The sequence below is a fragment of the Rissa tridactyla genome, chromosome 2 (assembly GCF_028500815.1).
Source record: "Rissa tridactyla isolate bRisTri1 chromosome 2, bRisTri1.patW.cur.20221130, whole genome shotgun sequence".
Classification (NCBI taxonomy): domain Eukaryota; kingdom Metazoa; phylum Chordata; class Aves; order Charadriiformes; family Laridae; genus Rissa; species Rissa tridactyla.
Window position 1 is genome coordinate 117,833,463 of NC_071467.1, and position 26,591 is coordinate 117,860,053.

General features: G+C 39.4%; 1 protein-coding gene across 2 annotated transcripts in view; it reads right to left on the reverse strand.

The window, feature by feature from the left end:
• FBXL2 (F-box and leucine rich repeat protein 2) overlaps positions 1-22,683 on the reverse strand; it is a 56,728-nt gene extending 34,045 nt beyond the window's left edge. For both annotated transcript variants that reach the window (XM_054193608.1, XM_054193607.1), the window contains exons 1-2: positions 22,531-22,683; positions 7,479-7,540 (exon numbers count right to left, since the gene is read on the reverse strand). In XM_054193608.1, the coding sequence (XP_054049583.1) occupies positions 7,479-7,540; positions 22,531-22,533 (65 nt within the window). In that variant the 5' untranslated portion in view covers positions 22,534-22,683. The remainder of the gene's footprint in view (positions 1-7,478; positions 7,541-22,530) is intronic.
• Positions 22,684-26,591: the final 3,908 nt, after the last annotated feature.

Here is a 26,591-nt window from a genome sequence, read left to right on the forward strand (position 1 = left end):
GAGTTACAGATAAAAAAAAAAAGTAAATATTGTTATTTAAACTGTCTAGCATCAATATTTAACAAAATGAAAAAAGAATTTTCTTGTAGGAAGTTAAAGTATCTTTTGAATTGTTTTTATGTTTTGATGGTACTTCTCACATGGGAATGAGGAAGAAAAACATCTCCCCCTCTGCCTCAAAGCTCCATATGAAAAGCATGACTTTTCTATATCACTGATACTTCTGAACATTTGGCATTGATAATTTGTTAATCAAGAGACTGTTTAAATAAGACTCCAGTTTCCAGGCAAATAAAGCTCTAAATGGAATTAAGCCTTCATCAGATTCTAAATAGAAGCTTAATAGCAAATAAAAGAAAAACAAAATGAAACAAAATAAACGGTAATGTATTGTTCCGAGTCACTGCTATATGCCCCTTAGCTGCTACTCCTGGTTCAAATGCTTGTTATTTACCTTTGTTTGTTACAGTATGACTAAACCTTTCTCATAAGCATGTTCTTACTGAGACATAATACCTGTTGTTGAACCAGGTAATGCTGAAGCACTCTACTTATAGGGAAGTCCCAATTGTTCAAGCAGAAACATTAAAGTATTTCCTTTTCAAAATTCAAAAATCTTACTCAGCACCTTGACAAAAAAAAAAAAAAATATCTCTTCCATTCCCAAATCTCCTCTTCTTCAACACCGCATACAAGAGCACCAGTGTGCAGTTTTTCCGCTTGTGTTCTTAGAGCCTCGCACTCATATTTTTAAAGGAATTTAATCTCAAACATCTCTGCCCAAACCATTCAGTTTTAAGCTTACTCTTGCATTTGTTTGTGAACAAAACCAAATCACTTAAACATACATAGTAGAAGATGGCAGCTACCACTCCAATTTCAAAAGGCCAAACTTAATTGATCATATAATCATTTGCAAATGTTCAGCTTTTCATACAAAGCTGGAATATGTGTATGAAGTGCTGACTGGTGAGGCAAAGAACTGAAAAATACAAACTTGCGTCTGGAACTGATCTTGGTAAGAATTTTACAAGCAGACAAACAATACATGTAGCAGTGTAAAAAAAGGTCAAGGTGAGACCTTTTCTGTATTCTGAAGGGGCTAAGCTGACCACCAAGCTATTGATTGAGTCTTCCGTTTCCTCAGACAGAGCACAAGTTCTGTCCAGAATTTGAGGTAAATCACTGGCAAGTTTTAAAACCCATTCCCACTTCAGAATAATTGGAAAATTTTCTAAAAAAAAAAAGCTGAGTAATCAGAAAATTGCAACTTGTATTCTTGGTGCATATTTGAGGTTAGATACACTACCTTGTAGGCTGAAGAGCCAGAGAAACTAAAGGACTCTCCATTTTAACATTAGGTAAATAATGTTAAAACAAATAAAAAGAGTACTGGTAGTGTGATATTTATCAATTGCTGCTACAGCACAAAGAATTCTGAAAACAGCCAGTAAGTCTTAAATAGTCCTGAAGAATTACAATTCTGTTCTTTCCCTGGCTAAAGATCAAAATATTTAATCACTTTCCAGAGGCTTTATCTTGTCCATGACCTGTGCCCGCGGTTCATTCTGATCACTTGCTCAGTTAGTTTTGCGATTCCTTTTTTGGAGATAAGGACCACTGAAAATGAGTATATGACTACACAGGAGTGAGTCTGTATTTGATATTATGCTGTTATCAGTCCCATTGTTCTTGCTTGCTTCCTGTCAATGTTAGTCTCTGTATTTCTAGTTAACAAATATGTGTCCCTTATCCTTATTTAAAGGAGTTTTATATATTGAGCAGTTAGTGTGAGATTGGAGCTGCTCTGCACTAATTGCTTGGATGGATGTATTTCAGGCATGATAAATCAAAGAACTTTATTTAGTGAAAGTTACTTGTACAAGGCACCTTTACAGAAACCATAGATTTGTGTAAATACACAGAAAGGAAATAAGTTTTACTTTCATAAGCAACTCTTATACAATCAATTCGGTTCATAATCTGTACGAATTCTGTTCATGTACTTCTATCAATTTGTTTGTTTCTGATTCTAAACAATTATATTGTAATTGCTTGGCAGACTACTATAGAGCACTTGAAAGAGCTGCAAAATACAGTCTAAAACCAAAATAAAAGACTTCACGTGCATTACAAAATTGGAATGTTTTCCTGAGATTGTCAAACACTGAACAGCAGTCTTTACTACTCAGGGTGAAATATTGCCCTATTTAATTATACAAATCCTTGAAGTGGGGAAAATTAATCATGTTTGAGATGATAGATTCTCCCCTCTTCAAAATACAGTTTGTCTGCTTACAAAATTCTTACCAACTAAGAACAGTTCCAGATATAAGTTTATATTTTCAGTTCCTTGACTCACCAGTCAGTATTTTGTACACTAAGGTACAGCAGCCAAATTTTACAGCAATTGTTGGTCATTTAAGTACCTACAGTACCTAGCTAAGAAATACCAATGGCATTATGACAATTTCTTGTTGCAACCTTCACTATATTTCTTTTCTATTTCTCCCACAGTTAAGCATACAGATGGTAAAGCATCACTTCAAATATACCAAATCCTATGTTTGACTTGACTAATTTTAAGCTTTAAATTGACTATTTAATAAAAAAAAAATAAATAAAAAAAATTTTTGGAAGCTGTTGGAAAGTCAGAGCATTCTAATAACAACAACATTCACTTATGTTTTTTTGTTTCCAATACTTTTCAAGCTCATACTGTTCCTTTAAAAATCCATTTGACTAATTTTAAGTTTCTGGTATTTTTTTCTTCTCTACAATAATGAACACACTAAAAGCTGAGCAAAAAGCAGCATGTAGTAATAAAAAGAGAGAACAGAAACATAAAAACATATACAATAATTCATGAGCCATCTCACAAGCTGCACATTCTTGCATATAAGAAAAGCTGCTGCTAGAACACAACTCCTGAGTTCCTCTCCTAAGTTGAGTCCCTCTTTTAAATTTGACTGAGCAAATTTTGAGTTGGATGACTAGTATCTATTATACCAGTACATGCACCCCATAAGTATGGTTTATAGCAGAACTCATAATAGCTCCCATATTTGTGGTACAATTTGTGAAGTTGGTACTTTGTAGGCAGAAAGGAACTGAAAATGGTTCAAATGGCCAAAAGGAATGAACACCTCTGTTTCTGAAGCTTGCCATTTTTGTGCAAAATCTTACAGCCCAGAACGTCAGCAGTTAAAATACAAATGAACAAACATTACCTGTCCTTCTAAGTGACAAAAGTACTGGCTACACCTCCATTTTCAAAATGTATTATTATTTTTTGTCAAACACAAAACATAAAAAATCTTTTTGAAAGCATTCTAATATTAATTACATTCACTTAAGTTTTTTTGTTTCCAATGCTTTTCAAACTCATACTGTAGCTTTAAAAATCCATTTGTTTTTCCAGCAATTACCAAGGAAAAAAAGAAAAAGATTATAATCTTCAAGGCTGTGACATCTTACTGGAAAAGTTGTTACCACTAAAATTGCAACAGTCTCTCTCTGACCTGATTTCTGATTCTTCTGATGATAGATATGGGTTTATTACCTTCAGACACCAGTGCAAATCCACAACTAATGTACTGTATAATCAAATGATCCTTTTCCATAAACACACAGGCTAAGAAAAAAAAGCTGAATTGTCTGAAAACATTTTTTAAATTACATGATTTATAATACCTCCACAGGATCCCTACTCAAACATTATACAATTGAGCATTTATTCAACCTTTCACTTCTTGTAATACATAAGAGTAGAGGGAAAAGAGTGTTCCTTGCCAACTGGCAAACTAATAGCACTGCAACAGCTAACAGGGGTGATCATTTTTCTTTTAGCTTGAACAGTACTACAAATCAAAGTTTTTAGATGCAGCCTATTTCTTCCAAAGGAAAAAAACCAACACTCCAATATTAAAAATAAAAATAAATGCCCATAAACTAGAAAAAGTTACAAATTAAACACCTCCCTCTCTCCACTCAAGCTAGTCTACCTACCTCAAAGCATAACCAGTTCCTCCAAACCAGGGTCTTCTTCAAAACCACCACTGTCCATATTAGTCAGATAACCTCTTCCTCCTCTGACCAGTTATCTGGGTCTACTTGAGAAGGAACAAATAATCTCTGTTTTTGTATCCTTTCAAATGAGCTTCCTGCCTGAGAAGCTGAGGGTTTCAGTCATTTACCTACAAGTTTAGCAGATATTCTATAGAAAATGTCAAGAGACATGACACTGCACTGAAAACCTTCCAATCTAATTCTGGTTCTGAGATAAGCAATAATAATAATGAGAAAGACTAAGAACTGTGGTATAAGACTTATAAAGTGGCTTACTTTGTTCAACTTTAGAGTATGCAACTATAGCAACAAATTAATACATTTTAGAGTGGTAGTATTTCCTAAGTCTACCATCAGAAAAAGGTTTCTCAATTTTAGAGAAAAAAAATTGGATTGCTTGTTATAGTCAGATTACAGAAGTTTAAATACTTGACACAAATGAGAACAAGGCCAATTTTTGCAATAAAAGAACTGTGTTTACATTTTGTTTCCAGATATTTGTAACAAATATTAACTACTCCTTTTCCATGTGTCAAATTTTGTATTATTTAAAACAAAAGATCTGCAGTGCTTTCCAACAGTTTTTATACATATCTGATATAAGCAAGCAAGAAAACTACATGCATTTGATGACACTTTCAACAGTATTTACTACTCAGTTCCGGCACTATGAGCAAAATGTTTCCACTGCAACTGGTTCACTCTCCTTTTAATTAAAAGGTAGATGTCGTGGTTTAGGCATGTCAATATAGTAAAAATAATTAGGATATTAATTACACTTAGTGCAGCAATATTTAATCTCTCCTGTCATAACCATACAGCAAGACAATTTTAAAACATGTTCTAGCACAAGCATAAACTGTTTTAGGTGTTGAAAGACATCCAGGTCAGTCTTACAAAAGCATTTATGTGCAGGAGCATAAAACAAATTCCCCACTGACAATCCTTTAGACAGCCAGGTTTGTGTCCCTAAATTTTCCTAGTTATCTACACTCTGCATGAGAACTCAGACCCACATCCCATCATAACGCTCTCTCGAAAATGCTCTGCCTCTGGCCGTGTGGGTTTGTCTCTGCAGCAGCACAATTTCAAAAGGAGGTTTACAGTGCATCTCTCCCACCCATCCCCTTCCTCTCCATTCCAAAGCCCTGGTGGTCAGCACAATATTGTGGGTGTTATGAAATGTGGACTCTATTTCTCTCTGCTATAGGCAGGCCATCACCTGAATCCCAGCGTTCAGCATGAGATCATCATAATCGTCACTGAAAAAGCTGACTGTCCCAATCCAATTTCTCAGATCATCAACTCTTCTGGCTACAGCTGCAATGCTACTTTGGTAGATCACTGTGCAATTGCAAAGAGGACATATGTGCACAAGAACTAGATGGTTGGCTGAATCAGTTCTGTGTATGTTTCGCCTGGACTATTTTATGTTGTCACTCCAGCCCCAGGAAGCCCTTCAACCATGCAAAAGTCTTCTTTAGACACTGTCACGATAGTTAGTGTAGTGGCAGTGCCTAGCTGCACCACTTCCTCAGCTGGTAAAATTCAAGGTCAAGTTCTTTAAAGTGTCCTGTAGAGTAAGATATATGTTGGAATAAACATACTGCTCAATGAAACAAGCAAGCTACTCACTATATAACATTTTAAAGAACTTATCCAATTTGGTGTTGGAACACACAATTCAAGAAACTGATACCTAGAAGTTAGATGCAGGAATTCTCATAGTAAAACTCAGCAAATTAATTTTATGATGCTACTCATGTAAATTTATGATGCTACTCATGTAATTAGCATAGACACAATAATTTAGGAATTTAGTATCTATATAGCTTCACAGGTATTTTCACTTTATCCTACAATAAAAACTGAGGCATACTACATAATCAATAAATAAGTTCTTGCCACAGATGTCTTTACTATCTCAGTGCATGATACTTTTCACTGTCTAAACCACATCAACAAATTCTGTTGAACTACATAAATGGGATACTTAGCACCCGTAACACTGAAAAGGAAAGAAATTTCCACAGATATTTGGAGAGTCCTACTGCTAAAAAAGAAGTGCTTGCAGATTATGATACTGTGATAAAGAGGCAGCATATTAAACTGATTTTTATCTTGTGGTTCATGTGTGGCATTGAGTGCAACAAAGCAAAGTTATTAGAATTTCTGTTCAGGGCATCATTCAGTGACACGTCTCTTTTAATCACATTTTCTAAACAGTTCTATGAGTCTAATTTACAACACTGTCACCATATGGAATGAGTATTTTTCAACAAAAATGAAAAGCCTTTTAAAATTCAATTCCTTTAACAACAGACTGCTTCTGTAATATCACCAAGAGAGTACTGTGATCGTACAGACACTAAAAGAAGTCATAATGTTTTAAGAGCACTTTCTTCAGACACAGGATGCAAAATACCATTATTTGAGACATTCTCCCACTTCCAATCAAACAGGAAGCAATGACATACATACAAGATAACCCAAAAATCTCTTTAGTGTATTAAATAATCAGCTCAATTGTAATAACACCATCACTAAAACCTGTAATTGCACCATTATAAGTAAACACCTTTTTTTAATTTTCTTTCTTTCTTTCTTTCCCTCCCTTCAAAGAGTGGGCTGTAACAAAACCTATATGCAGGTACAGAAGACGTTGCTGGTTCAATTCCAGCTCTGAAGTGGTCACATCCAGTTGAGCAGTGTCTCCACATTTGGCAGTTTACACTTTGCTTGAAATCAACTTTCAAAAAGATGAGAGCATGAAGACATCCATCAGTGTCTCAACCGTGGGCTGAACTTACTGATCGTCATGTTGTAGATAACTTTGCAAAGGTGATCTAGTCACACACCAACAAGATGATGAAATTTCTGGCTAGCCGAATGACCATGGTAAGAAAAATCCTCCTGTTGGTTCTACTTATATAACACAGACTGGCAGTAATGGTAACAGGCAGTGCTTTCACTGCAGTGACGCTTTGACAGCTTTGAAGTTGAATTTATATTTTATTTTGTTATCACAAAGTTCATGACACAAAGAGTGTGAACTACATTAAAGAAAGGATTATAGGCTCTTCAGACAGATAAAACATTGTGCAGTGTGGAAGAGATGACTACTCTGTACACCAAAGCTTTATGGACATTTTGTTTCACTTTCTGATATGCAAGGAAAAGATTACTATTAAATGACATCTTCCATAGTATAGTATAATTTCAACACATTAAAACAAATCAAGACTAACCAAAAGATGACGACTTCAAGAATTCCAAGAATTAAATCAGGTATGTTGCTACTTATTTCAAGACAATTTAAGAAAGAATGAATAGCACTTGATAGCCTGTAAGCCACATAAGCAATATACGATCCTCAGATTTTTACTCCTTAACACATTATGTAGAATTACCTTAACAGTAGTTCTTTGGGTAGTTTCTTGTTAATAAGGGCTTCATCATTATTTGAGAAAACCTGGAAACAGAAAGAAAAAAACATCCTTTAAAAAAATCAACAAGAATAATAGCTTTTAGAGAGTCTTTTCACCTTTTACTAAGGTGCTTAATTATTTTAAATTACTGCTAATGTCAAGTTTTGAATATGTTAGTTGGTAATACTATAAAATTATTTCAATGTACACAACCGGGCCACACCCACACATACACCTGCTCTTCCCTGGTACTAAGATTTAACTGCACAAAAATTAATAATCATTAAACAAGCAATCAGAAGCCACACTTATACCCCATAAAGAAGTATTTTAGGCAGTAGTAAAACTTCTAGCAATAGCAAGACACATACAAACATGCAGTATCGCAGGATCCTAAAACTGTCCCATTACAGAAAACAGAAACTGGACACTTTCCAGTTATTCAGATCCCTTCCTTCACAGCGTAAATTCTTTAGCCCAGGTGTGTGAAGATGGCTAAATTATAATAATCTAAAGATTTAAATAATTAACTGCCACAGATACGACGGTGGCATGACAGCAACTGCTATACAAGCAAGGGAAGCACCTCCACAAATGCTACAAGAAAACCAGAAATACCTCTCACCCAGAACTTCGTATTACTAATATATCTCCTAAGAAAAAGAGAGTGGAGAAACTGAAAGAAAATGCCCAAGACAAAACGCAGGCAATACTAAGATTATATAGGAAAAAGCTTCCACAAGAGGAGAAAAGGATCAGTCAATCAACAGTTAAATGGAAATATTAAACAAAGGAGATACTGACCAGACTTATAACTTATTGTAAATATTTAAGTTTGAGAAATTTTTCCAGAGAACCACAGCAATAAACAAAACAGAAGGTGAATCAGAATTTAAGGAACTACAGCAGAGACTGGAAGAAGTCAGAGACATAAGCAACGACTCCCCCCGTAAAGAGAAGACCTTAATGGAGTCTATTTGCTGTTCGCATTATCAGAAACAAAAGCTAGAAAGAGAGATCCATAATAGCTAAGAGTTTTCTGAATGCTAAATGGTAAATTTGAAAACCACACAAAAGAGAAACATGAAACACAACTGGAAGAAATATTTCCCCTGTCCTTCATTAAGAATATGCTGTTCCTGACTCAATCATCAGGGTATTGCCCCTTGTCCATCCTACCACCAACACATACCACATACTTTGTAACTATTTGCTTTGCTTCTTGATTACAAAAAAGGAAGCTCAACAAGAGGTAGTTCTGAAAAAAGGTACATCAAGTAAAGAATGAAAAAAAGCTGAATATAAGCTTGGCTCTGTCTTCATAAAAAAGGGAGACAGCAGAAAGTACCCACCTGAGAACTCTGAAAATATCTCCCTAAAAACTACTGTAAGATTAGAAAACTTGCATTTCCTTCTGGCTGCCATCAACAACCCTTTTTGTCTTCCAGTATATCCCAGGTTGATTTCATGTTTAACTGCATACTACTGTTTCTCAATTTTGACACAACAACAAAAGCCACTTTCTTCAGCCACCACCTCTGTGCGCAGTTATCCACACATCTAAGAACAATAAAACTGTCAACTTTCAAAACGGACCAACAAGTTTGATCAAGATTCCTTTTCCTGCAACTGGAGCAGCACAATTATTCACAGACTAGTGACTGCAGACATTCAAAGCATAAAACACCTATGCATATACACTTCAATAAGATAATTCTGCTTCCTTCTTGGAGAGACATTCTTGGCTTTAGGCAGTTCCACATGGCTGACCACAGGTTCAGGTTTGCTCTGGTTCTGCTTTACATCCGATACCTGTTGCTGTCATTACTTTCAGCCTTTATGCCGAAATACACTATGCATATCAATGCTCGGTTTAGAACTGGCTGACTGCTTCTAAGCTTGGCAATTAATAGATTTATGAATTATCCGCATGTATGCCAATTTAATATTATATGCCACTCACTGCAGCTTATAGCCCGAGAACAATTGTATATATTGGGATAATTTTTTAGAACAGTCAAAACATAGGCCTAATTGTGTTTATTGCAGCACTCTTTAGGAGACACGTATGCCATCCTCATAGAACTTAAGATCACTAAAGAGTGAAGCAGGGAAATATTCTTGTGCATTACAGGTCAAAAAAAAAATGAAGTTGCAAAAAAAGGAAGTTGGAAGTTACCTCCGTGAGAGCACACAAGGTCTGTGGTAAAACAGGCAAGTGAACTTAGATCTCATTAATTCTCACCCAGAATCCGAACATTCAGTATCATACACCACTAAAAATCTTCTTTCAACTTAATTATTCTATAGTTGCAGATAATTCCTCAAAAGTTACATCACCTAGCACACGCTTCCCATTTATATGCATCAGTATATATTTTTAAATAAAGCTACTTTGCAGACTGCTACCAGTTTAGATGTGTGTCATTACTTTGTTAGTTCAAAAGCCGTTATTGCCTGTTTTTTTTTTCCTTTAGACCGTAGATTCACAGATGTACAATAACATGGATATATGCTCACTGTGTGAAGGTGACACAGCATTTAAGTTAGTAAGGTATGAGCAAGTTACTATGTCATAGAATGAATCATACAATATGCTGGGTTGGAAGGGACCTTTAAAGGTCATCTAGTCCAACCCCCCTGCAGTAAGCAGGGACATCTTTAACCAGATCAGGTTGCTCAGAGCCTCATTGAGCCTGGCCTTGAATGTCTCCAGGGATGGGGCCTCCACCACCACTCTGGGCAACCTGTTCCAGTGTCTCACCATCCTCATTGTAAAGAACATCTTCCTAATGTCTAATCTAAACCTACTCTGCTCTAGTTTAAAACCATTGTCCCTCGTCCTATCGCTACATGCCCTTGCAAACAGCCCCTCCACAGCTTTCCTATAGGCCCCCTTCAGGTACTGGAAGGCCACTATAAGGTCTCCCCGGAGCCTTCTCTTCTCCAGGCTGAACAACCCCAGCTCTCTCAGCCTGTCCTCACAGCAGAGGTGCTCCAGCCCTTTGATCATCCTTGTGTCCCTCCTCTGGACCCGCTCCAACAGGTCCATGTCCTTCTTGTACTGAGGGTCCCAGAGCTGGACACAGTACTCCAGGTGGGGTCTCACGAGAGCAGAGTAGAGGGGAAGAATCACCTCTCTTGACCTGCTGGCTGCTGTTCTTTTGATGCAGCCCAGGATGCGATTGGCCTTCTGGGCTGCAAACACACATTGTTGGCTCATGTCCAGCTTTTCATCCACCAGTACCCCCAAGCCCTTTTCCACAGGGCTGTACTTTAATACAAACAGCTACAATGCATGCTCAGGACTTTTGAGTATTTCGAACTACTTATCTGCTCCTGCATTAAAAAGCCAAATCACTACAAATCGTAGCACAGACTTTTGGAAATAGTATTTTTCTACTGAGGCCAAGCTAAAAATCTACATCTACAACCAAACTGGCAACTCTTATGGGAAAACAAGCTTATAATCTCTATATGTTTACGTGAGATATCTTTAGACTTTTAAGTTAAAGTTGGATGGACAAATTATTTTGAATACATGACAGCAGATACGACCAATATGGTTGCATTTATGAATCCCAGTTAAAACTGCAAAAAAATGCAGCTTTTACTACTGAATGAGAAGCACACGACTTGCTCAGCCACACAAAGTACCATGTGTGCTACACAAGTCACAGGTGAGGCCACAAACAGATTCGAAGCCGTCTTCCCTCAAACAGTAAGTTTCATGTGTTCTTGTATGCATTAGCTATAGGTATCATAAAGTATTATTCTTACGAAATAAGAATATTTAGAAAAATGAAATGTGTCTCTCTGAACTACTGTTTTACTCTGAAAAAAGTATGTTAGTCTCCAGAGTCATGCTGCATTTGCATCTGAGAAGAAAAGAGGGACATCTTTAGAGGCTCTCCAATACTAGTTTTCCCACAATGAAGAACAGTCATGGGATAAATAGGGTAGTCATCCTCTAGATGAACATTTGTAATGTGATTTTGAATGTGTGCAAACAGAGAGAAAAGAGAGAAGGTGCAAACAGGATAATATATTTATTCTTTGAACACTTCCTGATTATCTAAAACTTCCACAAATGAAACGAACACCTCGAGTACATTTATGTATCACCTCTCTGAAGTAAACAGTGCCATCCCTTTTATTTTTTACTTGATTTTTATCACATAACTTCTAGTCTTCTGTTTCTATTTATAAAAAAAAAGACCACCAAAACCAATCAGTCAAGAAAGCACTCCATCGCTATAATATTCTCATAATCTTGTCAAATATGATTTATTTTTCTTGAGTTACAGATAGTGCTGACAATGACATGTCCTTAAAATACCTGTATACAATAATACAAAATAATAATTAAGAATACCATAGATGTAGAAAGAATATTTCTTCTTTCTTTGCTTTTGCATTTGGTAGCAAGTTTGAGTGTTAATGATAAGGTATCTCAAACTCTAGAAAACTGTGGTTTTAACTGTATAAAAACCTGAAATACAACAGATGAATCTGTGCACAAGGAAAAAGGATAGGCAAGATTGAACATATGTAATAAATGTTACTCTAAAACCAGCTCTAAATTTCCTGTAAACATAAGAAAAGATACAGAAAATCTCTATATTCTTAAAGGAATTGCAAGAACAAACAAAACAAAACCCATGAGAGAAGACTGTAATTGCTTATTACTTGAATCTTGAGCTATTTCTTACATTTCTTAACTGACCTCTCTTGGTGGTATCTTCACTGTACTTCTGAAAGACTGGTTATAATGAACTAAAAAGGGAGTAATTCCTAAAAAAATGACCCGATACTTGCTTACACTACATTTCTTAAGCAGCTACCACTTAATTTTTTTAATCTCTTTATTGTATAAATAAAATATCCATTGTGTAAATCTGTCAAATCCAAAAAGAATACTCTTGCCAGTTTGCCTTCCCTTACAAGTTATTAAACACACTAATTGCCACTAGTCCTAGAATATAACTTCTTGGTACACCACAGTTAGCTTGCCATCATTAAAAGTACCACGTATTATTCTCTTCTGGTCTAACAGTTAGTGATAAAGCTCTCCTGTATTCACCAGCATTACTCAGTTAAGAAATCTTTTCTGATGGAGTTGAGCATTTGTGTTTTACACACAGTCTGGCAAAGAACTGTAATATGCTCAAAAAAGTTAATTTTTCTCTACAAATAAACAAAGGAATATTCATCCTGGTTTATCACGCTTATCCAAACCACTTAGGAATACCCTTCAACTAGTACTTCAAGATCAAAATAAGGTTATACTACTAATTTTGTTGATAGTCTTTATGTTTTTTAATGATGCAATTTCCATTATTGTTCAGTCTTTTATTGAAGAGAACTATTTTCTTTACTGATGAAACAGTTTTGTTAGCAGCTCAGCCATGACGGCTCAGTTCCACAGAGATATTTATGTATCTAATTTCTACTGAGATATGGACTTTCAGCCTGTCAACTTTTCAAATCCAAAGTTATTAAAAACCAGACTCTCAAAAATAGCCTTGCTTAGTAGTGTGCTGAAGTGAGTAATTATGGGAATGCAGATATGTGAAAGAGGGAAGATGAAGTCTGAGAGACCCCAAAGAACATCAGCAAAAAGTGAAGACAGATATATACTGAAAACGAGGCCGAGTTACTTATCAAGTCCGGAATAAAACTCATTGTCATTGGGTCATTGTCACCAAAGGAGACAGTAGTTCAGAATTAAATCCATACATTTCCTATGGCTGACAGAGCAAATGTCCCAGTTAAATTGTAAATATTGCCATATGTTAAAAGCATCAAGTCTTTCAGGTTTTCACTGGCAAGAACAGTATTTATGTAGTATTGTTTATACAGTAATGTGCATTGTAAGAACAAGATGTTTGAAAGGAAAATCCTAACAAAATAAAATTAAGCTTTTATTCACTTCCCTTGACATGCAGAATTTTTTTACCAAACACAAACCCCACCAGCTTGCTGCGCATCTCTCCTCCTCAGTGGAGACACCTAATTGTTGCCTGTGCAATTTCCTCTTCACATTGCTACTGGAATTGCCTCTTGCCATACATCAGCAGAAGAGCCAGCACGTTAGCTTTGCTACCCCAAGCAATTCATGAGCACATGGAAGTAATGAATGGCATCCTAAAAAGCGCTCTATTTAAATACAGCAGAAAAATGGAGGAGGAAGAAGAAAAGGGAAAACAATCTTCCTTTACTATAAATTTCGGGTTTTCTCACGTGTTACGCTGTAGTGTTCTCTAATAATCTCGCTGTTAGCTGTCGCTTCCTCCAGAAATGTACAATTAATGCATTAGACTTCAGCAGACTGGCAGAATCATTTAACACCATGCAAGTAGCAAAACGTAACTGTATCTAGGCAACAAAAGGAGTGTTAGGCGAATGGATATGCATTGCCAACAGAACTGAAATAAGTGATATTGAAGACACAACAGCTGATGGCAAAGGGCTGGTGTTAAATTAGAACCCATGGTAAAGCTTTCTGTATAATTGATAAAATTACAACACACCAAAGTGAATGTCGAAAGGCGATGCCAACTTGAACCAAGGCCGTTTACCACAGAGACAGACTGGAAAAGTCTTTTATTTCAGCACAGAGACACTATCTACCCTCCATGGTCCCAAACCTATGATCCAGCTGCTCACATGCTCCGTCTCAGGCTTTGACTTTGTGAACTTTAAAATCCCAGCCATCCTGGTCTGTCATGGTCTCTAATCTCTTTTCTCCTTGGACACCCTCTACCAGAGCCCAGGGCACTGTCTTCAGTAGGCTTCTAGCTTCCTCCTTGCTGTCAGATACCCACTGAATCTTTTGCACTGGTCTATCCTCAGGATCTTTTCTCTTCCAGCCCCGGGACAAACTAACTGACCAAAAGCAGCTAACACGTCATATTTTGTTCTTATTGTGTGGTCATCTTCAACAGCTAAGGCTCACCTGCAGAGAACAAGATCAAATACACCTGGGAACATTTCTCTGTCTTTCCCTAACACCTTCCACTGACCTAGGGCTGCTTATAAGGGTCATACTGCTTTTAAAGTTTCCCCAGAAAGTGCTGTCCAATATAAAACCTGCCAGGCAGAAGCAGCTGGCCACACTGCCCACTTTGCTGCTTGTTTTTCTTCCAGAAGAGCCATCATTCTTGTTTTGCCAGCACTGGTATTCATACTACATCATTCACATATTACTGGAGGGTATCAGTCTGGCTCTGCAAGGCCCTGTTCTCGCTGGGTGACCGATCAAGGTCATTTGTGAACTTCAGAGCTGATGTCCGTAGCTGCACAACTCTATCTCAAGGCCCCTGGCTGTTCCAACTCAACTGCCTCTTAGCGTGGGGCAGCAGGTGCTTGCAGGTTGCCTTGCCTGCTGTCTCAAGCACATCAGCTCATTCTCAGTTGACCAAATAGCTCGCATCACCCTTCTTTCTGTGTTTTTCAGTAGGGCAGTCACCTACTAGCAACAACATATATGGAAATCACCAATCAAGCCTTTTCAAGAGCATGGCTTAATTACTGCAGCCAAGGTATTAAGACCTAGCAGGTTAGCCTGACCTGTTAGCTGAGCTGACCATTCTTTAACACAAGACTTAACCTCGTCTCCCTACAGTCACCAAAGAGACAGGAATCCTCTAAACCAGCCCCACATATTAAGCACACGTTCACATACTGCTGTCTTACCAGCACTGTTATTTAGGGTGCTGCAACACGTATTTATTTAAATATTTAATTAATTGTAAATTCTGATACAAACCAAAGAGGCACAGAACAAACTGAAAGTTGCATACATTTTTCTGTTCCATGTCAACATTTCAGACTGACTTGAGTGTGATAGTTCCTATTTTAACTTGTTAAAAATTATGAAGGGAAAATCCAATGGTTTGCAGAATTAGTGATTGACCTAATTACTTGCAGGCCTAAAATTCAGTTGAAAGATACCATTTTATCAATACTTGCTATCACGTAACCGATGTTTGGTAGCACTCATGACAGAAAACGTTAGGTTCAATCTAATACCTAACCAAAACAAACAGACATTACACTATTATTTGCAAAAAAGGTTTGCAAGTTCTCCTTCGCCTACATTACTCTGAGGCAGAAACTACATGGAAGACTAACCCTCCATGCAGGTTATGATCCATCTAGTACACACTTTTTCTTTTAAAGTATCTTGTTCTAACCACTACCAGAGATGGCAAAAAAACCCTGAACCACATGGAAAAATAAACTGCCCCTTACCTAATCTTTCACAACTGGAGACTGGTTCAGCTCAGGAAAAAAAAAATAAAATAAAAAAAATAAAATAAAAAAAATAATAAAAAAAAATAAAAATACCAAAACAACTACTGTTTAAACACTAAGAAATTTGGAAAAAGCTGTTAATTGTACCCCTGTATATACTGTAAACATACATAGAGAGACAGCTGAAAAAATAGGTTTGACAAAGCTTTATCCTCAGCATCTGTTAGTCATATACTGATTGACAAATCTTTGGTTTGTATTCTTTTTTTTTTAAAAAAAAAAAAAAAAAGAATTAATGACTGAATATTTCCTCTTCAGATATCCATTATTCCTCTTCTAACATTATGCACTTCCAAATAAAAACAGTACATGATGAAACATTTAGACACTATACCTAAAAAACAAAATAAAGCTTTCAATTAACAACTAAATCTACAAATAACTTTAAAATGGAGCATGGGGAAACCCGTATCATCTACTTTACAGGCTTGGAGATCAAAAGACCTGTGGCAGAAAATTAAAATCTGATGGATGAAGCAGTTGTTCACTGTAGCCCATCACGAGTGTAGGTCATGCATCGTACAGATTCTGTGCTTTCTTTTTCTTGAGCAGGTAAATAACAAATCCCTCCTTCACCAACCAAGCACAGACTCAAATGCCAATTGCAAAAGCATAAGTTCAAAACACCTGAGAAAGGTACTTTCCTTTGACCACTCAAGTTAACTTTAAAACTCTAAGCAGAAATACTGGAATATTTTCTGAGGCAGCTTCCATCACAACATTCACAGGGACTGTGTGCTCAAATTATGATTTGTTTCATCACAAAAATAATCCACTTAGTTTCATGCAGTCTTGTAGAATCATGCTATATAAAACACATTCTCAGACATTCAGAGCATGATACATTTCTGAAAAATCAGGCACAGAGAAAAGTTGTTGTCTGTTTGCTTTAATCCAGCAGTATTTGGTTAGGGATAGCCATTCAGTCTCAGCCATCCAAATTTAATCCACATCACAGATTCATCAGAGCCCTTAGGAGTACACCTTTCAAAACTCCTCCTCCGAATCATCACTTCTGCAGATAGTTGTTTTTAGTGACATACATATGGCTAAATTTTATTCACCGTCTCCAATATTAGCATACAAACTAACACACTGATGGCATAACAATGGAGACCTGAAAGCCCCCCAGAGTGTGCACAGAGAGATTCTTCTGCGGGTCCATCTCCCCAGGAGTGTGCACCATTCTAATTTAGTCTGACACAGTCCTCCCTCCAGTCACGCAATCCCACATTCAGAAAGGCAATTCTTTTTCTTACTGTATGTAGCTCAAACTATAAATGAAATTACAGATTAAGTCCTTACTGCATAGTTCAAGCAGAATCCCTTCTTCCAAGCACCTGTGAAACAAAAATTTTGAGTACTAATATTTCACCCCCCCCGACATAAATGTTCTACAAAAGATATATTTGAGACTTAAAATGTATAGTTCATTACAGAAATTACTCCATAGTTTCTACAAAGCCATTTCAAAGCAGTGCTTGATCTGCATCATAAACACTATGTCAGAACTGATGTTTTTTCCTAGTACTGAGAGCGTGAAATCTTTATTACGAAGAGCAAACCTTCTCTGCAAGGCAATCTCCCTAGAGTACAGACCAGATAAAAAGATGACACAAAATCTGTGTTGCGGCTGCACACGCCATATATGTAGTGTATAATTAATAAAAGCTTTCAGTTATAAGAGACAAAATTAGGTACCTCTTCATGATTACAAGCAGCAATTATAACTGACTTCAAAGGAAATAGCATCACAGTAGCAGTTCCAAAACATCTTTTTCAAACTGTTCCAAGAAAAGTAAGAGGTTGAGATTTAGAGGAGAAACTGGACACTCAAGTAACTGTTACTATTTGCCAAAGTTTATGGTTCATGAATTTCTGCAGAAATAAAATAACCTTAATACTTTTGCTTAAGAAGTAGATTAGAGACCATTTTCAGAACTACAAGCACACTCAGACATTTTGCTCCTTAATATTCAGATAACTACTACATAACATCAAGTCACAATATGGAAATGCCTTTCCTCTGTGAAGCTCTGACCTCAATTTCAACCTCTGAAGACAGACAAACTTGACATACTGGTAGAGTTTCACATTTATGCAGATTTGGTGATGTCTTGTCTCTTTATTGATTTAAATTTACAGAACATACTGGTTAACCAGTTCAACAGCAACCAAATCCAATGAAAACATAGTCTACTATTTCCTTCTGCCTGAAGGAGAACACAGGAAAACACTGGGATAGAAAAACAGAGTATACCGTAAAGCACGGCCAATATTTTAAGGGTAGCAGCTTGATACCAAATTTTAAGTACTTTCTTGTGGGCTACACAGCAGCAGCTTGTGGTTCCAAGTAGTCATAAATGCACAAGCCCAGAAAAGGGCACATTTCCAGTTCCACTCCTCCTCTAGCATGAGTGCAGTGGATCATCCAGGCAAAGATAACCCAGAGGAAATCATTCAAGAGACTTGCTGTAGTTGATTGGATCAGCTGAGGTGCCCTTGCATTTTAAACAATGCAACTATTATTGTATTTCCATTACCTTTCTGTACCCAACAGAAATTATTTTAGCCCATTTAAAGGCTTACATTCATACTGAAGTTTTGCCTTTTTTTTTTTTTCCTCCTTTTGGGAGGGGGATGGAGCAGGTAGACGATAGGAGAGAGGTCACTGGAGTCAGCAAAAATTATGCATCATACAGATTTTGTGCTTTCTTTTTTTTTTTTTTTGAGCAGGTAAATAACAAATCCCTTCTTAGGCATCAGACACTCAAATACAATTTGCAAAACCCTAAGTTCAAAACACCTGAGAAAGGTACTTCCCTTTGACAATTCAAGCAACTTTGAGACTCTAAGCAGAAATACTGGAATAGAATCTAAGGCAGCTTCCACCACAACATCATTCACAGGGAATGTACTCAAATTAAAACTAATCTCATCACAAAAATAATCCATTTGGTTTCATGCAGTCTTGTAGAATCACACTATAGACGCAATTTTTCAGATATTCATAGCACAGTACATTTTTTGAAAAACTAGTCTGAGAGAAAAGCTTGATCTTCACAAACTACTAAAGAAAAATTTTAAGCTCAAGAACAACTAGTTTAAACTTTGGTACAGACATACAAGTAGTATCTTGATCCTGAAAAACAAACATGGAATTGACAGAGGAGATACCAGTATGCTGAGAATTTTAAATCCATCATTATACTCCTTTAATGCCTTATGTGTACCTTTTTCTGTTGTAACAATGGATAAAAACTTCCTTCATTTTTAAGAATGCAAATCTGACTTCCACCATTTACAAGTTACTCTGCGCTTACAAGTTTCCTTCTCAGAAGCTTTACAAACAACTAGAATATCCACCTCGTATTAAAAGTTCAAGTGGAAAAGCTGTTTTGTAAAAGCTCAGACAGCTGGAGTGCAACCCTACCACATTCAGATCAAGTCACCCAAAATACATAGCTCAAGTATGATCAGAAATTGTAACAGTTTTTGCATCGTGCTAAAACATAAAGAGAAAAAAAAATAATGAAGAAACCCTTAGAGTATACTGATCACCTTCCTAAAAAGGTTATTAGAAAGAATGCAAGTGAATGTTGTGGCTATTGTCTAAACTAGCTCCAGGCTACTGTCTGAACTGTGAGGGAAAACTCTTTGGTTTCACAGTTTCACCTGGTTTTGTCCTACTTAGGATATTGCGTTTATGTGTATTTCTGATTCAGTAGAAATACCACCAGAACTATTGCACAAGTTGATAACAATTTGTATGAAATTAGTGCAGCTATTCTGATTTCTAATTGACAAAACAGCTGAAGTACTGTTAATGTGTAGCCTTCTGCTGGCATTCAGATTGATATTGTCACAGTGCCAAAATTAGTACTACTTTACTACAGTAACCTAAAAATAGTCGCTATGCTTCAATGAAAATCTGACTTTTATTTTAAACTTTCCACATCTGCTAGCCCGATGTTATCCTTAATTTCAACCAAGATGAGTAAATATTTCAGTCTATTGTCAAAATAAGCGAGCAATAAGGTAATGGTCCTTCTGATTTGTAAGAATATTGATATTCCCTATACTATACTGGTGTTAATCTGACAAAATTAATTCCTTCCTCACCTTTCTTGAATTTTAAACTGTGCAGCTATGGAGAATTAAGATGGAAAGAACAACCTAAACAGGACTATAACAGAGAGCAATTCGAGTATAAGCATTCATTGAATAAAATATCTGAAAAATTGGAAAAGAATTTAAAAAATTACACTATTTAACCCTTTTCTTATCAGCTGTCAAGTGCAACTAAGGAACTGCCCAATCTAAGAATCTGCACAGGAGCAAGGCTGATCCAGGATAATTTCTGAGATTTTTCCTGTGCAGTTACAGCAACAATTCAGTGTTTCTTTTCAGATTCTGTCTGCTGAGTTTAGACTGGTAAAGGTATCTAATCGGGAATGTCAAAATGGACCACGAAGGAAAACTCCATACCAGGAGTTTGGTAAACGGAAAATATTTAACTATATTGCAAAATAGTTTATAAATATTTTGTTCATTGTTTTTCAGTCTTTAATTTTTCCTAAGTTTAGAACATGATATAAATCCATTTAATTCAACTGACATTTAAGATACTGTATCTTCTCTGATATGGAGTAAGATGCGTGATGGAATACTAATATGAAGTAGGACATGTCATTAAGTCTCATTGTAATCACTTCAACCAGTGCTACACCATCCACAGCCTCATTCACTGATGTTTACTCTTCCTTGTAGCAACAGATATATCCTAAAACCTTTTCAAACCAAATGCAACATGATTCTACATAGAAGCATACTGCACTCTCACACAGTCTATACATATTTTTATCACATCTCACATTTTAGTTTTCAAGGTTGTTTTGCTTCGGTTCAAAACATACAGGCTAGAACCGGGAAGGAACAGAAGGCAAAGTGCAGGAGAAGAGAGAGAAGGGACATGAACAAGCCTTCATGCAAAGAAAGAAAAGTTGTAACACCACAGGGATATGCTCCTTCCCTTTGTAAGGCTAAGCACTCCCTCCCCTCTACTTGCTGCAGGAAACCTACTATCATTACACACACGTAAATATAAACATAAAGTGATTTTCTGCCTTAAAACACTGTGTGTTTCCCCACCTGTGAAAGGCTAGCAACTGTGCCTTCTTCCTGTATAAAACTACCCCTGCAAAGCAATAAGGCATCAGACACTTAAATGGTAATTGAAAACGGGGATCATACCAATATCCTTTCCAAACATGCCTTGCCTGTCCCTACTCACTCCCCCTTACACGCCTTGTCATCTTCCTTTAACAAACATCATGATGCACCTCTCCCCTGCCACTCGCTGCGTACACGTACTGTATCACATCCCCACATACTCTCCCCACAGAGCAAACCTCAACCACTCTTCCTCCTTTGCCGCACCCTCCACACACATACACTCCGTGACACACCATCTCCACACAGATGCAGCAAACCTCATGCCCACCACATGCATACCACCAATCTATTATCTTTATAAATGCATCTGTGCATACACATAAACCATCACAGCTATGCATACTTACACGTATAAGCAACTGACACTCTATACACACAAAATACCATAACCTGTATCTGCTACATACATATAGAAGTACAGATAATCCTTGCCACACCCATAGCATACATGCCTATAAAAATATGCACATATTATGCCACACCCAGTGTTCACTATATATATACACACACAGACACAAGCCCAGACACCAGGAACAGACACAACTACATACATACGATGCCATGTCATGTCCCTGCATACAACACCACATCTCTGCCACAACACAAATACACACATACCCAAAACCCAAATTATAGCAGGTACATACACACACACTGACAGAGGCACGTTATGTTCATGCCCTACCGTACATCTGCTATGCACTCACATCCCAGGCCACACCCTGGCTTACTGCACATGCATAAGATTACAGCACAGCACCTCACCCCTGCACCCCATGCATCCACACCGTAACACCCCACTCTGTGCACACACACACACATTAGCTTCATCCCTACTTTATACAGAGGGGCCGACACACCTCTGTCTCGCCCCAGCCGCTTTACACACCCACACATTCTCTCCCCTGTGTTACACAGGGGCACAACACACCCCCTGCCACCCCTGACCTGCTCTACACACAGGCAGGCTCCAACCACGGCGTTATACAGGGCGGCAAGACACCCCTCACACCTCACCCACAGACACGCAGGCATGGCCTCTCCCCGCCCGTGCTACAGCGCGGGTCAACGCAGCCCCACCTGCTCTGCACAGACAGACTGACAGACTGTCTGTTCCCCACCGCTACGGCGGGGGCCGCCACAGCCCCCGTCCCCATGCCACGCAGGGCCGCACGCCCAGCACCGCAGCCGCACCGCCACGGTGCTCGCCCCCCCCCCCCCCCCGCGCCCCGCCAGCCCGCAGACCTTACACCCGCCCCGGCCGCCACCCTCCCCTCAGGGCGAGGGGCCCGCTGGGCCCCGCATCCGCTCCACACGGCCCGGCTGGCACTCGCTCCCCGCGACACCGCCCGCCCCGCCACCTGCCCGCCCCGCCTCGCCGCCGCTCCCCGCCCTGGGCCCCCGAGCGGCCGGCCCAGCCCCCTAACCCCCGGCGGCGGCAGGCCGGGCCGGGCCGGGCCAGGCCGGGCCGCAGGCTCACCATGGCAGAGGCGCGGCGGCGAGGCCGGTTGTCCTGGCGACGAGGAAACCCCCGCCCCCCCCCCGCCGCCGCTGCCGCCGCCGCCGAGGAGGGCGCCAGGTGCAACGGCTGTGCGCGCGCCGCCGCCGCCGCTACCGCCGGAGCTGGGGCGCGGGCGGGGCCCGCCGGCGGCCCACGTGACCCGGCACCGCCCCTGCGCGGTGGGGCCGGGCCGGGCCGCCCCGCCCCCGCGGCTGCCGGCCCCGCCCTCCTGCCTCAGGTGGCGGCGTGAAGCGGTGGGGGGGGCACGGCGACATGGCGGCCGCGGTGGGGGAGGTCTGCGGTGTTCGCCAGGGGATGACAGCGGCGGGAAGGGGGGGCGGCCTCGGGCAGGGCGGCTTGGCGGGTTCCGAGCACGGTGAGGGAGGGCTGTCGTCCTGGCCCGGCCCCTCCCGCGGCTCTCGCTCTCACGGAGTCATAGAATGGTTTAGGGTGGAAGGGACCTTGAAGATCACCTAGTTCCACCCCCCGTGCCATGGGCAGGGACACCTCCCACTAGACCAGGCTGCTCAAAGCCCCATCCAGCCTGGCCTTGAACACTTCAGGGATGGGGCATCTACAGCTTCCCTGGGCAACCTGTTCCAGTGTCTCACCACCCTCGTAGTTAAAAATTTCTCCCAGATATCTAATCTAGAACTACCCTCTTCCTGTTTAAAACCATGACCCCTTGTACTACCGCTACACTCCTTCATAAAGAGTCCCTCCCCATCTTTGCTGTAGGCCCCCTTCAGGTACTGGGAGGCCGCTTTAAGGTCTCCCTGGAACCTTCTCCAGGCTGAAGAACCCCAGCTCTCTCAGCCTGGCCCCGCAGGAGAGGTGCTCCAGCCTTCTCATCATCTTCATGGCCCTCCTCATGCAGCTGCCTTTCCTCCCAATGGGAAGGGACTGACAGCCCTCACCAGCCGGCCCTTGGGATTTAGAGTGGCCTGTGAAGCCGTAGGCGGCACAGCACTGGTCTTCCCTGCATGCTCTCCTACAAGGTCTGGTGGGTGTTGCCAGTGCAGGTGTAGCTGCCACCTCCTCCTGTTTGCAGCCTGGGATATCGGGTGAAATGAGTGCCGGCGACAAGTTCAGTCCCAGGCGCTGCTTCATGAACTGGAGGGGCTGCGACCATGAGCGTGCAATCGCTCGTGTCGCACCCGTGAGGGTAGATAATGGGGGATGCTGACACCTTAAGTTGCTACAGGAAAATCCGTAAAAGCTTGTCTGTCTGAGAGCCAAGCGCTTTAAAGCGATGCGTGCTTGTCAGTAAGAGCACGGCTTGCTTCTGCAAGCGCTCTGTGTAAAAGCGCTGTCAAAGCCAAATACAATATTGTTAATAGCACACTTACAGGCTACATCTGTTCAGCTGTCACAATACTGCATGCAAAACCGAGAGATGGGAAAAACTGGGGAGAAAAGATTATCCCAGCAGGTATTGTTTTCTGTTGATTCAGTCCTTCAGACTTCTAAGAAATGTAAGTGGCCATTGTGGAATAACAGGAGTTTGCTATTTGGAATGGGCTGCGTTCATTCCTTTCAGGAATGAAACATTCTGGTTTGATTAAGAGTAAAAAATAGTTTCTTACGAAAGTGTCCTTTCTCAGAACCCGCACGGAAATAGTTGGTACATGCACATACCATTTGTTGGCACATCTCTGAAGCTACTGTCTTATACTCTCCAGATTTTGGACAATGACCCGGTTCATACAGTTGATCCGGTTTGTATAGTAGGGAAGAAAGCCTCAGAAATGTGAAATATGTATAAACAATTTAGACGTGTTCAGCTGAATTGCAGAAGGCCGACTAGCAGTTTCTAAATTCTATCGGCTCACATTAACAACAACAAAAAAGATTATTATCACATGATATTTTTTTTTTTAGTTCAGTGCAAATCTCTGGACTCTATTATAAAGATAGTGACAGATTTTCTGATCACTACTGTAAAAAGAAAGAAATTTAGGGAGCTAGAATCAGTTTGAGTTGCAGCAACCTGAAGAAAAAGAAAAAAAAATATCTCATTTTACAAAAAGAAGGAACATTGCAAAAATAATAACTGTGTTCGATGAAGGTACATCGGACCTTATCGGTTCAGGATAATTAGCCCGATTAGGATCTGTCTGTGCAAGGGAGGCAAGACAGGAGGCAAATGTGCAAGTAGACTCTCAGTGGCCTAATGTTAGCTCTCATTTGATTAAAAACTGTGGAAAGGAGTGGAACATTACAGACTAGATTTGAACCAATATTTTATGTATTAAAAGACTTCAGGAAAGAAAGCTCTGTGTTTCATCCCCCAATAGAGAAGACAGCCTCATATTTGCCACCTGTGTATTTGTTTAGGAGGTGAGAGTCTGAAATCTCTATCTGTGGATCTGGACCAGCTAATGGTATTATAGTGCTGCATCACTGACTTTCTGGACTCCTTTTTCTCTATGTTGTGGTATCACTTGAAAATTCAAGAAAAGCTTACTCAAAAAACCCCTCTAGACTGGCTTGAGTTTTGTCAAATAAGCAGTTAGTTGCGGAAATGAGACTTTAGAAATGTGTGTACAAAAGTGTATACATCCTGGTCTGTCTTACCCATTGCTTGTCTGCGGAATATCTCAGTATATACATCTGGACTGTTAAGAGAATATATACATGTTTAGTGTCCTGTTTTCAACCCATCCACAGCAGTATTGAATGATAAAAAATTTTTCATCCCAAAATTCCTAACTAGCTCTAATTTTAGCATTCTTTTAAAATCATTAGTTTTTTAGGTAATACCTTTGCACTGGTCATTTTAGAATGACTGATTAAGTTATTACTGATGTCTTTTCATATTTTGTGAGCTGCAGAGCTCTGTTTAACAGCTTGACCTTTTAACTTGACTGTCTGGGTTGTTCTAGGCTCTCATTGAATGCTGACTCAATTCCTTTCTTACTTACCTTTTTACCAAACTTAAAAGAAATGGAAAATAGTTTAAATACTTGTCATAGAAAATGAACAAGTGCCACCCATGAGAGGGTGGGTTAGTAGTGTGATTCTGGAGGTCTTTGCTCTTGCTAGGGCCTCCAGGCTGTTTGGTTTCAAGGCCCACAAGTGACTTTCGGATTCCAGAAAGCCATTGCAGAGACTGAGTAGCCCAGTGTCTAGAAAGGAGTTTTGTTTCTGGATTCCACCCATTCATGCTTACCCCAACTTCACTCCATAACCAGTGACCTTTTCCCCATGCATGTTATTACGAAACAATGCCAGGCTGCAGTAACTGAACCTTTTCAGTGCGGGAGGACACTTGCCATGCAGCAGCTTCCTCTACAGTGGTCCTTTGATTGTTGGACTCCCTTGGATCTAGAAGTGGGTCGGTATTCCTAGCAGTGGGCATGTGCTTATAAATCTATATGCAAATTTTTCCAGGAATTTGCCTCCCTGGCTGAAGGAATTTGGTTTGAAACAAGCTAATTGTTAGACCTTTCCTTCCCTTTTCCCCGTCTCCCTTGATGTAAGTCAAATGAAAGTACGTCCCAGAGAATGGGCACAATAAATTTAGGATACCACAGTTCCCAGCTTTTGTTACAGCTCTTGCTTCCACAGTGTAGCAGAGGCTCGTGAAGCTTACTTGGTGGTGCTTCAAGCTAACTTGCACTGAGACTGATGAAGAGCTCACTTTGGATCCTGTTAACACAACTCAGCCATGAAGGATTTTGACTACAAGTGTGTAAGAAAATGATTGTAGGTGGTTAACTTTTTAAACTACTACACTGGATCTGAAGTAGCTTGTCTTTCCTTAAGTTAAATGATCGTGACAAGAAGGTCCACTTCTGTTAATTGCCATTATGAGTAAAATTTTGTCAAGGGAGTATATCTTTTTTGGTATGCTCTACATGTTCATATTAGAACATAAATGGTGATGTTTTAATGTCTGACATGGCTTTTCATGTACTGCCCTGTAAGAACTGATAGATCAAGACTTCCAAACTGTTTTAATTCCCCAAGCATGGCACCGGCACATGCTAGCTTTGTGCCAGGATTTACACTTCTGTGGTCCTGTTGCCATGTCAAAA